The sequence below is a fragment of the Sinocyclocheilus rhinocerous genome, unplaced genomic scaffold (assembly GCF_001515625.1).
Source record: "Sinocyclocheilus rhinocerous isolate Xijiao unplaced genomic scaffold, SAMN03320098_v1.1 scaffold161, whole genome shotgun sequence".
NCBI classification, from domain to species: Eukaryota; Metazoa; Chordata; class Actinopteri; order Cypriniformes; family Cyprinidae; genus Sinocyclocheilus; species Sinocyclocheilus rhinocerous.
Window position 1 is genome coordinate 438,198 of NW_015627226.1, and position 14,308 is coordinate 452,505.

General features: G+C 39.3%; 1 protein-coding gene across 2 annotated transcripts; it reads left to right on the forward strand.

The window, feature by feature from the left end:
• The first annotated feature begins 532 nt into the window (after window positions 1-532).
• Window positions 533-13,698, forward strand: LOC107722096 (fizzy-related protein homolog). Of its 2 annotated transcripts, XM_016530319.1 has the most exons (16): window positions 533-778; window positions 1,076-1,220; window positions 1,817-1,918; window positions 2,045-2,108; window positions 3,647-3,774; window positions 3,931-4,007; window positions 4,638-4,743; window positions 5,032-5,109; window positions 5,205-5,270; window positions 5,369-5,471; window positions 5,851-6,032; window positions 6,987-7,220; window positions 7,298-7,402; window positions 13,047-13,139; window positions 13,229-13,266; window positions 13,358-13,698. In XM_016530319.1, exons 2-16 carry the CDS (start codon window positions 1,146-1,148, stop codon window positions 13,464-13,466), a joined length of 1,560 nt encoding a protein of 519 aa, XP_016385805.1. In that variant the 5' UTR covers window positions 533-778; window positions 1,076-1,145; the 3' UTR covers window positions 13,467-13,698. The 2 variants fall into 2 exon arrangements, with proteins under 2 accessions (XP_016385805.1, XP_016385815.1); XM_016530329.1 differs by having other exon boundaries at window positions 13,229-13,432.
• Window positions 13,699-14,308: the final 610 nt, after the last annotated feature.

Sequence of the window (14,308 nt, forward strand, 5' to 3'; positions counted from 1 at the left end):
GGCAAGCAGTTCCTGTGTGGGAGCAGACAGCCTTGATATAATACCTTTAAAAATATTGATAACCAACCCTCCTTTTCAATGTGTTTTCCTCTGTAATGTTTCTTGTTTCCAAAATATATATAAAAAAATATATTTTAGAACAAAACTTCTTTACTGATTACCTTTTTTAAACTGCATGCTTAATAATAATGCCAAATGGCAAAGAGTGTCAGCATTAAACAAGACTTCTTCCCTTTATTGAAATCAGCTTTTTTTTACACTTTAAGCTCAACAAAATAATATCCAAATTAATTTTAATTCAGACATTTAAAACCGGTTTATCTTAGAAATGGTGTATTCAAGTCATTGTCTAAATGATTTGCATGTAATATATTATAATATATCACATATGAGCTTCCTAATCACACATTAGTCATGAAGAAATCATCAGTAATCTGTCCTGGTGGTTTCTGACATTATAATGCAGGACTGTCTGCTCTGCTCTGACAGCGCCACGCTGCGCCTCTTCTGGTAGTGCGCGGAATTACACTCTTCTCCCTCACAGCTGATTTGTTCGCCATCTTGACATGAACATAAACATTGATGCCCTCTGCTCAATGATCGCAACGTTATCTCTGAAGACCGAAAAATTGGTAGCACGTTACCGAAACAGCCTTAATATTTGTTGCAGCGTCGGGAAAGCACGAACTAAGTTAGATGTTTAGGAAATCATTGCGCACGTAACGTTAGCTGAACATACAAGTCTGTATAATGTGGGTTTCCTGAGTACTTGGTTAAGGTAAGATGATTCTCTTTGCTAATACGAGGTGTAAAGGTATTCCAAATGTATTAAACTCATAAAAAAACGTTGTTATCGTGTCATTATGTTGGATGTTAAGCTTCTGTTAGCTCAGTGCAGCTAAGTTAGCCAGCTGCCATGGCAACTGATTACATACGCGTGTTTACAACCCTCCTGTACTGTATTATAGGTATGTTGAGTTGACACCTACTGACAGCTGTCATTGGAGCAGCTAATTAGTAAATCATTGTGAGTATAGTGTTATTCAATGATGGATATACCTTTTTTTTTTTGTAGGGATGGGAGACCTGGAAGGACCCCCATCTGCAGACTGAAGGAGAGAGTCTTACTGTAGATTACAGTAGAAATGGACCAGGACTATGAAAGACGCCTGTTAAGGCAAATCAACCACCAGAACGTCCCTGAGGGCCACCTGTCCAATGTAAGCATAAAAAGATCATTAGTTTATAATTTAGCCATATTTATAACTAGACTTCTAACCATATACAGTAAACACATTCTTGTGTCAAGCATGTCAGTGCAAGCAGTTCATTAACATACAATTTTAATCTGAATAATTAGATTAGCATTTATTAAATGTATTACCTAATAATTGTAAAATGAGATAAAAATCAACTCATACTGTAAGGGATAATAAAATTATCCTAGTTGTCTAGTATTATCAAAGTTGTTCCAAACCTGTATGACTTTTCTCATTCTGTGGAACACAAAAGAAGATGTTTTTGAAGAATGTTAGTAACCAAACAGTTTCAGGTCCCACTGACGTCCATAGTATGGTCAAAAAAGTACTATGGAAGTCAGTGGGATCCAAAACTGTTTGGTTACCAAACATTCTTCAAAATATCTTCTTTTGTGTTCCACAGAATGAGAAAAGTCATAAAGGTTTGGAATGAAATGAGGGTGAGTAAATGATGACCGAAGATTGATTTTTGGCTGGACTGTCCCTTTAAAGAGGCAGAAATATAAATATTACACATAATTATTGTCTGTTTCCGCTGTGTATTACTGTTTATGCAGTCAGGGTATGCAGCGTGCAGTCCGGTTACTATGAAATCAGGAGACAGATTCATCCCCACACGTGCCGGCAGCAACTGGAGCATACACTTCCACTATGCCAATGTAAGTTAACATTCATCTGAAGTGTTTACACTCATCCATAGTAAAGAAGAATAATAGATTAAAGCCAATACATTAATGTCATTGCACCACTAAAAATTCACTTGATATTTGCATGTTCGTTTGCAGGAGAACTGTTGGTCACCCAATCAGAATCAGCGGGCGAAGGATGCTAGTACAGACACAGGGAAAGGTGAAGTCATTCGGCATCTGCTTGTACATGCCCTCGATTTTCACAGTGAACTGATATACAGTATAACTGTGAAATCAGGAGACAGATTCATCCCCACACGTGCCGGCAGCAACTGGAGCATAAACTTCCACTATGCCAATGTAAGTTAACATTCATCTGAAGTGTTTACACTCATCCATAGTAAAGAAGAATAATAGATTAAAGCCAATACATTAATGTCATTGCACCACTAAAAATTCACTTGATATTTGCATGTTCGTTTGCAGGAGAACTGTTGGTCACCCAATCAGAATCAGCGGGCGAAGGATGCTAGTACAGACACAGGGAAAGGTGAAGTCATTCGGCATCTGCTTGTACATGCCCTCGATTTTCACAGTGAACTGATATACAGTATATACAAACTAGTGCTGCCAAACGATTAATCGCATCCAAAATAGGTTTTTGTTTACATAATATATGTCTGTGTACTGTGTATATTTATTATGAATATATAAATACACAATATGTATATATTTGAAAAATCTTTACATATATATAAATATTTTATATATAAACAAAACACATTTTTCTGAAATATATACATGCATATGTGTGTATTTATATATACGTAACATACTGTATATACACACAACATACACTTATATGTTTTGTAAACAAATTTTTTATTTTAGAATAAAATACAATACAAACATTATCATTCAAAAGTTTAGGGTTGGTAAGATTTTTCTGAGTGAAATTGTGATACTTTATTTAGGAATCTTTCATGAATAGAAAGTACAGAAGAACAGCATTTATTTGAAAATTGAAATATATATTTTTAACAATATAAAACTGTTTACTGTCACTTGATCATTTTGAATAGATATACACTACCATTCCAAAGTTTTAGATTGGTTAGATTTTTTATGTTAAAAAAAAAGCTTCTTCTCACTATTATTTGTTTGATCCAAAATACAGCAAAAAAAACAGTAATACTGTGAAATATATTTACAATTTAAAATAACTGTTTTCTATTTAAATATATTAAATTGTAATTTATTTATGTGGTGCAAAGCTGAATTTTCAGCATCATTACTCCAGTCTTCAGTGTCACATGATCCTTCAGAAATCATTCTAATATGCTGATTTGCTGCTCAAGAAACATTTATTATTATTATTATTATTATCAACAATGAAAACAATTGTGTACAATTTATTTTCAGGATTGTTTGATGAACAGAAGTTCAAAAGAACCACATTTATCTGAAATAGAAAGCTTTTGTAACATTATACACTACCATTCAATTTTTCTATCTACCTATCTATCTATCTATCTATCTATCTATATTTATACATATAGATAGATATAGGTAGATGATAGATTCAAAAGTTTGCAGAAAAAAAAAAAGTTTTCTTTAATTTCTTTCCATAAAAAGAAAATAATATATGTGTTTGCCATTTGGGTGTTTGCAAAAGGAATGAAATTAGTATTTCCTATTGGCACACTAAAGCAAAAGATATAAATTAAAATTAAAAATGTAACAAAATCTGTTTTGCAGACGCTGTGGCGTATGCTGCACTGCTAAGGAATGAGCTGTTGGGAGCAGGAATCGAAACCGTGCCTGATCCTCACACGGATGACCGTCAACACACCATCCTCATGCAGGACACACACAGCCTCTTCAGGGTGAGCCCACTCAACACACTGTAACGTTTACATGACAGATCCATGTGAGATTCACTGTCACGTAAAAAGCTCACTGGAGAAACTTACATGTTTTCTGCTCTTTTTCTCACATGTTGTTATATTGTATTAGACTCTTGTTTTTCTTTTGTCTCTCAGTACACCATCCACACAAAGAGAGTGCCTTTTGACAATGAAATCTCCCCCTACTCCCTCTCTCCTCTCAGTAACAAAAGGTATAGTTTCTCTGTAATCTCGGTATTAATTCAAAATATAATTAATAATTTATAAATTTTTTGTGTGCACTGCAAAACATCTTTATTGTAAAACATGACAAATTTACTTCAGAAGAATTTCAAATACGACAAAATTACTTGTTTTTATAAATGAGTTAAGCTTATTTTTCTCACTGTTTTTGGCAAATTGTTTTTAGGTTTAGATATATTTATAATAAAAGAAGGCAAAAATACAGAGCCCCGCACATGACAAGCGAAGAAAAATATATTGTGGCAACAAATTAAGAATTTGTTCCCAAGACTTTGTGAAGACGAGAGAACAAATGAATCTGACATGGACATGATTTAACTAAAAAAGGGAACCAATTAATAAAACAGGGCCACAAATTAGTCATGAGAACAAATTCTTAATTTATGGCCCGTATATATTTTTTCTCGATAGAAAATTACTGATTAAGATTTTTTTTTTTGGTGATTTTTCTGTTTATAGCTCATAAAAGCAACAGGACTTTTTTGTATACTGTTAATGTTATCCAAATATTAGACATGCCTGTGAATTTCTATAAATTTCACTGGGATAAAACTTAAATGTGTGATTTAATTTTTTAAAATTTTTTTTATTGTCTGTAGTCACAAACTATTACGTTCACCCCGAAAGCCAGCTCGCAAGATTTCCAAGATCCCATTCAAGGTTCTTGATGCCCCAGAGTTGCAGGATGACTTCTACCTCAACCTGGTACTCTTCATTTACAAATATCTTAATAAATTTATAATTGTACAAATATTAAATAATGGATAGGGATCTTGTATCACTCTGACGGTACGTTATTATTACTTTATTTTTGCAATATAATGACCAGCTGACAGTAAGGAATTTGTTGCCTGGTACAGCGGTTATAAAGTTTATAATTATACAGTCATTGGTCATTATTTAAAAATATAGAACTTTATTGACCAATCAGAATCAAGTATTTCAGAGAACCACGTAATGTAATGTAATTTGACTGAAAACGATTGTGAACAGGTGGACTGGTCAGCTGGAAACCTCTTGAGTGTTGGTTTGGGGGCCTGTGTTTACCTGTGGAGTGCCTGTACCAGTCAGGTATGAGACAAACTGTAAGCACAAACAGCTACAGATGTGATCTAATGTGATTGTCAGTAATCAGCATTTCATTTTATACTTCCAAACATACACAGGTGACGCGGTTGTGTGACTTATCAGTGGATGGTGACTCTGTTACATCAGTGTGTTGGAATGAGAGGGTCAGCACAAACCTTTTATATGTTATATAAAGATTTCTGACTTGTGATTGTATTTGTGATTGTTTAGGGTAATATTTTCTGCTTTGTTGTTCACTCAGGGAAGTTTGGTGGCTGTAGGGACCCATAAAGGATTTGTCCAGATTTGGGACGCGGCCGGAGGGAGGAAGCTGACCAGTTTGGAGGGACATTCAGCACGCGTAGGTTTGTGTCACACTAAAATCACTCACTTTGCTTTGGCTTGCTTAGTTGGGGATGCTTTACTGATTGCACAGACACTATTGCAAGAGAGCTGAACTGGATGATGACATCACTGAATCATCAATGAAATGACTTTAGCTGAAAAAATGACTCTGTCATCGTCTTCTTGCATCATTGACAAACTATTTTCCTGTTTGACACTGTAAAGCTGCTTTGACACAACCAGTATTGTATAAAGCGCTATTCAAATAAAGGTGACTTAACTTGATTTGACTTTAAATCTTTGCTGGTTTAAATCACTCTCAGAGTAATTTTGCAGATTTGTTTTGACTAAGAAAACTAAGATCTTCATCAAGAACAAATAATCTTCATATAACCTCAGGAGCACTTGCGTGGAATGGAGAGCAGCTGTCGTCGGGTAGCCGGGACAGAGTGATTCTGCAGCGGGACGTGAGGACACCGCCTCCTGTGGAGAGACGCCTCCAGGGCCACAGGCAGGAAGTGTGTGGCCTCAAGTGGTCACCTGACCACCAGCACCTCGCCTCTGGAGGGAACGATAACAAGGTTAGAGCGTCATATAAACAGGATGATCTGATTAGCAGAAAAATTGAACAAGCCCTTTCATGCAAGACTTGACTAAGTTGGCTGAGAACATGATCCGTTTGTTGCTTTTTTTCGTTTTTCAGTTTTAAAAAAATTATAATGAATAAACAAGAATTGGAAAACAAGGAATGGTTCACCCAAAAATGAAAATTTACTCACCCTCAGGCCATCCAAGATGTAGATGAGTTTGTTTCTTCATCGGAACAGATTTGGAGAAATTTAGCATTACATCACTTGCTCACCAATGGATCCTCTGCAGTGAATGGGTGCCGTCAGAATGAGAGTCCAAACAGCTGATAAAAACATCACAATAATCCACAAGTAATCCACACAACACCAGTCCTTTTTTTTTTTCTTATTGTAAACACTTTTATGTTTTATCAAATCCAATACCAGTTAACATTTCCCAAGTATACCAATAGGACAGCTCACTATATAACTCAGAATAGTTCAGAGAGACACTGTGGATGGTGTAAACTGCCAAAATTTGGCTTGGATTTTTATTTTTAGGTTTAGGTGTAGAAAATGCAGCTTGAATATTCGATTTCCACATGTGGGCTAGCATGAAACTCAACTTCCCGCTGATTGGTCAACTAGAGTTCAATCCGTGCTGTCATCAGTTGTTCAGTTCCTTGCAACAGAATAATAGTCATCCGCTGTTATAGTTGTACAGATTTTTAAAGTGTTTATTGCAACTCTATATCGAGGCATTTTTTTTTTTTCTGCTTTCAATATTATATTAAAAAATAAATGAATGGAACGAACACGGACAATTTTAGAGTACTGATTTCAGATTTGTTGATAAGAACCCAATTAAGACCAAATGTTTTTTTCCAGCATGAGTGCAAAACAAATAAAAAATTTAATTTGGTCTAAAAAGCATGACAAAACTGTGTGTTTTTCTACTGTTGTTAGTTACTGGTGTGGAACAGCTCCAGTCTGCTCCCCGTGCAGCAGTACAGCGATCACCTGGCCGCCGTGAAGGCCATCGCCTGGTCTCCTCACCAGCACGGCCTGCTGGCCTCCGGAGGAGGAACAGCTGACCGCTGCCTTCGCTTCTGGAACACTCTGACCGGACAGGCGTTACAGAGTACTGACACCGGCTCACAGGTCTGCAACCTGGCCTGGTCCAAACACGCCAACGAGCTGGTAAGATAAGCATCTACAATCACAAGTCAAATCAAATGCTTTTCCCCATACTGGCTTTCACCATTGATGTCCACTAGGTCAGCACACACGGCTACTCCCAGAACCAGATCTTGGTGTGGAAATACCCATCGCTCACCCAGGTGGCCAAGCTCACAGGACATTCATACCGAGTCCTCTACTTGGTAAGTGTGTTTTTGGATCTAGTATTTTTCCAAAAATACTGTAGAGATGCAGTAAATGTCATACATAAAATGACTTGAACACATTGTTATGATGAGCATGTTGATAGTTTCTTAATTAAAATTCATTTTGATATTTGCGTAAGGCAACTGTCCTGATATCATAATGAAGAAAAAAAGACATTAAAAGAATGAAATTCTTGAAAAGAAAACCGTATTAAGTAGTTTGGCATAAACGTACTGTTTTTTTGAAAGAAAAAATATTTTAACTAGGGCTGTCAGTAGATTAAAAAAAATTTAATCGGATTAATCACACTTTTTGTGTGATATACCATTTATCTTATTTAACAAGTTTATTTTGTCATTATTTGCTATATCCAGCAAAGTAAACCAAAATATTGAAGGGTGATTCTTACAAAACTGTATTTTCTGCAAGCTTATTTCAAGATAAATTTAAAAATAGGACACTTGGAGACTCCAAAAGGACACCAAAGAACCAAATGATATAAGAAGTTCATATAATTGATACATTTGTGCACACCAAAGCACACATTAAATAAATTAATTAATTAATTTAAAAAAGGCTGAAAAAACTTTTCAGAATTCATAGTGTATAGTACAGTAGACAAGTCAAGTTGTGATACCGAACAGGACCACATGATGCAAAAAAACCCTAAACCAACCACCTTGAGCTGACCATAGGGCTGGGCGATATAGCTAAAAAATTTATCATGATATAATGTTACATATAATTTGATATGGATAATTATTTTATTTTTTAATAAACTTTTTTAAACAGAGCAGTAGAAACAATATTTAAATTTAACCACTGTATTTTTAAATTACCCAATTTAATTAGTCAAACAACAACTAAATTTGGTTTTAACAGTCAAACACAAAATAAAATTGAAACAAAAATCTCCTTTTTTATATTTTATTTGCCCATTGATGTATTCTGTTGGCTGTCTGCTTGTCACTCATAGCCACGTGCCTTTACATGAAAAAGTGTGAAACTATCGTGCGATATATCAAACATTTTTCCTACCGTTATCAATGATGGTGTACCGTTGATAAATATCGATACTGTTTTATCGCCCAGTTCTAGCTGGCCGCTTATACCTACTACTAGAGAGAAGCTGGTTTGCTTTATCTAAAGGGTTAGAATAGAAATTGTTTCAGTAATTTTGTGTTAATTATTTGCGTCAATAATTATTTTAACGTGTTAAGGATTTTTAAATTAATCGCATGCGTTAACGCATTAACGTTGACAATAATGTTTGAAAAATTATGAGATAAGGGAACGAGCGTTGCGTTAAATGCTATGGGTAAACTCCTGTTTACTCTGAATACTGAAGCCTGATTTGATCACATTAGTGTAGCTGCACGAACCAATGGCACTTCAGCCCGCCAAAACAGGTGGAGCCTACTGCTATATAAGTTGGCTCTGAGTGCCATTTCATCAGAATCTTTCATCAGAAACTCACAAGCAGCCTTATAGCATGGCAGCTTACGCAACGCTCGTTCCCGTTAGTATCCGGAGCGTTCCCTTTCGAACGGTCTCTCCCGTTGCGTTAAACACTATGGGGAACGCATCCAAAAGCCATGCTATAAGCAAGTGCAGAACGAAGCCCAGCCCCGGAGCACCCGTACTGAGGGCTCCTGCAAGAATGAGCTAATTATGAGACCCAAGCCACTAGGCTGAGGACTACATAACAAAACCTTCTTCACTTACAGAGGGGATTAGGTAAACTTAAGCGGGCAAAATCTGTGCCTGAAGGACAGGGACTTACAAGTTATAAAACCTGGTGATGGTGGACGGCGATGACCAGCCGGCAGCCGCACAGATATCGCCGATGGAAATCCCACTGGACCAAGTCCAGGAGGAGGCCATTCCCCTGGTGGAGTGGGCCCTCACTTCTGTAAACCCACTGTGGCATAAGCCAGGGCTATAGCATTCACTATCCAGCAAGATAGTCTCTGCTATGCAACCAGCAGCCCCTTAGAGCAGCCTCCGAAACACACAAAGAGCTGCTCTGAGTGCCGAAACGGGCCAGAGCACTCAACATACACTCTAAGAGCCCGAACCAGGCAGAGTGGATTGGGACCCTGCTCATCCATTAAATTGGGAAGAGCTAAAAGGGTAATGATTTGTGCTCTGTGGAGAGCACTTTAGGCACACAGCTGTGTCCTGGTTTGAGGATGACCCTACAGTTGTTAGGTCCAAACTCAAGACACAAAGCACTGACTGACAGTGCTTGCAGATCACCCACCTGCTTGACCGATGCTAAGCCAAAAGGAGGGTGGTCTTAAGCGACAGGGACTGCAAGTCAGCTGACTGGAGCAGCTCGAAGGGAGGGCCTCGTAGGGCCCTGAGGACTATAGATAAGTCCCAGGTCAGCACAGTATGAGGATGAGGCGGATTCGGTCTCCGAGCTCCCCTCAGAAACTTAACAACAAGGTTGTTTCTGTCGACTGACTGGCCAGTCACGAGAGCATGATTCGCCATGATGGCTGCCACATAAACTTTGAGCATAGAAGTGCGCCTCTTATCTAGCAGGGGGGAGGCATACAAGCGAGCGCTGGGCCAATCCTGGGCCAGGACATCTCACTTCGAGGAGTAAATTGGGCAGTGAAATTTGTCTTCTGAGGCGAACAGGTCCACCTCTGCCTCCCAAAGACAGACCAGATCGTCTGAACCATTTGGGGATGTAGTCTCCATTCTCCATTCTCCTGGAGCTACGTTGCCCCTGGACAGCATGTCCACTCCTTGGTTCAGTCTGCCCAGCACGTGAACTGCTCTCAGCGAGAGAAGGTTGCACTGTGCCCATAAAATGAGGCATCAAGCCAACCTGTGAGATTTATACATCATCTGAAAGCTGAATAAATAAGCTTTCCATTGATGTATTCTGTTGGCTGTCTGCTTGTCACTCATAGCCACGTGCCTTTACATGAAAAAGTGTGAAACTATCGTGCGATATATCAAAAATTTTTCCTACCGTTATCAATGATGGTGTACCGTTGATAAATATCGATACTGTTTTATCGCCGAGATGTTACACGGGGCAACTTTTTGAGCAATGTTGCCGGGCAACTTTGGCTAATGTTGCCATCAATGGGCAATGAGGTGAGACACAGGGCACACAACCTATCTAAAGTATCCAGATAGAAATTTGTTACCCATTCTCAATGGGAAAGTGCCCAAGCAACATTGCTCAAAAAAAGTTGCCCAGCAAAATTGCTCAAAACGTTGCCCCGTGTATCATCAGCCTGAAGGCAGCGTGACGTGAGACCGCCTTGGTGCTTTATAAAGGCTACCACCGTCATGTTGTCCAAACGTACCAGGACGTGGTGCCCCTTTAAGGCTGGCAGGAAAGACTTTAGGGCTAGAAAAACCGCCATCATCTCGAGGCAGTTGATGCCTTTTACAGAGCTCCCCAACCTGAGATGGAGGCATCTGTCGTGACCACCTTCCATGTGGAGGTCAGTCCCAACGGGACGCCTGATTGAAATAGGCGAGGGGCCACAGCCCTGATGCAGCGGTCCGAATGGCAGTCTGACAGTCCGAATGGTAGGATAGTATATTGATAAGCCACCCCCACCAACATGAATCTCAAGAGCGATCTGTGATGAGGGGCTTTCTGGATGTGAATGTAATAAAAAAACAGTCCCAGGGGCATATCTGCGCGAGGATCTGCTTCAAAGTCAGGATCTTGAACAGGCGTTTATATAAGCACGTGGTTCAGATGGCTGGGCCCGCCATTTTTCTTGGGAACAAGGAAGTAGCGGCTGTAAAAGCCTGACTCGCTGTTCGCTCCTTTTGCAAGCAGAGTTTGCACTTCTAAGCGGCTGCAGGCAGGCTCTTCCGGAGCCAACCATTCTAAGCCGAGATTCTCCACAGCCTAGAGAGGATGCGAATCAGTTCGCTCTCCACCAGCCCATAATAACTCATTGGGGAGAAGTGTGTCAGGATCCTCTCCGGAGCACGCCCAATCCTCCAAATCTGAAGCTGTCAGTGATATGGAATCATCAGTGACAGCATTCTCCTCTGATCCACCTAAAAAGAGGGCACTGATCCTCATGTGCAAAACTGCTCAAGATCAAAGTGCTGCGGGGAGAGTGAAGCACGTGGGCCGGTGTGAGATCACTCAAGCCCGGTCGCTCAGCCCTATGACTTCACTGTTTCTTCTGCCGAGGCAGCTGGGAGGGGAGAAACGTGAGAGCGGGAGTGGCGGGGGCCGCCTTCATTGGAGAAGGTGATCCGCGAGCAAAGCAGGGCGAGACTCATGCTCTCGCAGTGAGAGCAGTCTGTCTCAGTGAGTGCATCATCAGCGTGGGCATGGCCCAGGCAAGTGGTGCACTCAAACCTGAAGCGGTCAGCGATATGAAATCATCATTGCCAGCATTCTCCTCTGAGCCACCTAAAAAGATCAAACCGCTCATTGTAGACGAGAAGTGCTGATCTTCATGTGTAAAACACACTGGCGGATCAAAGTGCTGCGGGGAGAGTGAGCACGCGGGACCTGTGCCGGCATGAGATCACTCAAGCCCGGTTGCTCAGCCCTGTGACTCCACTGTTTCTTCCTCCAAGCTAGCTGAGAGGAGAGAAACCGGGAGAGCAGGAGGGGTGGGGCCGCCTTCATTGAAGAAGGCAATCCGTGAGCGAAGCAGGGCGAGACGTATGCTCTCGTAGTGAGAGCAGTCGGTCTCAGTGAGCGCAGCCTCAGCGTGGTCGCGGCACACTCACTGTGCTCATCTGAAGCATGCAGGGGTGCCCTGCATGAGCCACATAAGCAGCGCGGCATTTGCAACAACACAGAGGAAATTTGCTCTAGAAAATTTACTCTTTGTGATTGCCGGATAGCCGCAAGAGAGAAGGTGCTGAAGAGGAGGTCTTTCCGCTGCCGGGGGTTCTTCCACAGCGAGTAGCAAGCTTCGAGCTTCTTGCTTCAGAGTCTAGTGAAGAGATGATATTTGCGCTGAAGTTGAAAAATTCTGGCAATGGCACTCTGAGCCGACTTATATAGCAGTCGGCTCCACCAATTTTGCATGTTGAAGTGCCATTGGTTCATGTAGCTACATGAACGTGATCAAATCAAGCATCAGTATTCAGAGTAAACAGGAGTTTACTCATAATGGCAGAGACCGTTTGAAAGGGAACAGTATGACGGTATGAATCCTTGTTTTCTCAAAATCACATGGCATGCCAAGTTTGATACAAGCTCCAAAACTCTGATTTAAAACAAAGGATTCATAAATGTTTTGAAGCTTCATGAATACATTGCCATCAGTACATTCCGTATGCCCAATAAAAATACTAATATTTAATCTTTTTTGTCATTATGTACTTTTGTATGTATGATTTATGTTTTATCAAAGTGAATAACACTGAACATTTTCCAAGTGTACCAATAGGAAAGCTCACTGTATAGCTCAGAGTAGTACAGAGAGACACTGTGGACGGTGTAAACTGCCATATTATCCATAAGGCACGGTTGGCTCTGGATCTGATTTTCAATTAAGTACAAATGACCGGTGAAGACAAATAGTAATCAAATCTTCGATGTGTAATTTAATAATGTGATCCTGTGCTAGTTCAGACACACATGAGAAGTGAATGCATGTTGAGGATGCTTCTGGTTGTGTACAGGCAGTGTCTCCAGATGGCGAGGCCATCGTAACGGGAGCAGGAGACGAGACGCTGAGGTTCTGGAATGTCTTCAGCAAAACACGCTGCACCAAGGTCAGGCTGAAGTCTTACATTTAGACGTGCAGCTTGTCCTGCATCTTACTGTTACCTGTTTCACATTTGTTTTTGTCTTCTGTCTCCAGGAATCCAAATCAGTGTTGAACCTCTTCACCAGGATACGGTAATTCACAGCCGGAGAGCAATCCATCCAATCACGTGAATGAATGAAAGCCTTGAACTCACTCTGTTCTGTGTCCTTGCATCAACTCTAGACCCTCCGACAGAGAGAGACCACAGCACTTCCTTCACTCTCACTTTTTTACTCAGCAGATTTCGGTTTTATCCCGTAAAATGCCAGTGAGGGCTTGTTGTTTATGTTAAGATTCAGTCCGTTCTTCTTATTATTGTACATTGTGGAAGTCCAAACAGATGTACTATTGTATAAGTAGAAGTATTAATAGAGAAATTAACCTATATGACCTATATTGTCATTATCATGACTTTTAGTCATGAGGTTAAAATGAAATGGCTTGTTATGAACATTTAAATGTTTTATATGTGTATCAAAACAGATCATGATATCTGTGAGAAATAAATACACTTAACACTAATCCTGTCACTTTTTATGACAAACAGACAAAATTATGTATTTACTGTATGTCTTGTACACTTCCCTTCAAAAGTTTGGGGTGAGTTGTTTTTAAATAAATTAATAGTTTTATTCATCAAGGATGCATTAAATTGATCAAATGTGACAGTAAAGATTTTATTATGTTACAAAAGATTTCTATTTTTAAATAAATGCTGTTCTTTCAAACTTTCTGTTTACTATTACACAAAAATATGAAGCAGCACAACTGTTTTCAACAGTTGATAATAACAACTGATAATAATAAGAAATTGATAATACTTGAGCAGCAAATCAGCATATTAGAATGATTTCTGAAGGATCATGTGACACTGAAGACTGGAGTAATGATGCTGAAAATTCAGCTTTGATCACAGGAATAAATTACATTTTAAAATATATTTTAAAAAAAAAAGTAAATTTTTAATGTTTGAATATTTAATGTTTTACTGTATTTTGATCAAATAAATGCATATTTATTTGATCAAAATACAGTAAAACAGTATTGCAAAATATTATAACAAATTTAAAATAACTTTGCTAATTGTGATAAAGTCACATTAGCTGCCACCGCTGGGGAAGCTGGCACGCATGC

What these genes read in the sequence shown, in the direction of transcription:
- LOC107722096 (XM_016530319.1), top strand. Translation starts at nt 1,146, where the DNA reads ATGGACCAGGACTATGAAAGACGCCTGTTAAGGCAAATCAACCACCAG. An exon ending in TCTCCTCTCAGTAACAAAAG is followed by an intron (nt 4,008 to 4,637) that starts GTATAGTTTCTC and finishes TATTGTCTGTAG; the next exon opens with TCACAAACTATTACGTTCAC. An exon ending in GGAGTGCCTGTACCAGTCAG is followed by an intron (nt 5,110 to 5,204) that starts GTATGAGACAAA and finishes AAACATACACAG; the next exon opens with GTGACGCGGTTGTGTGACTT.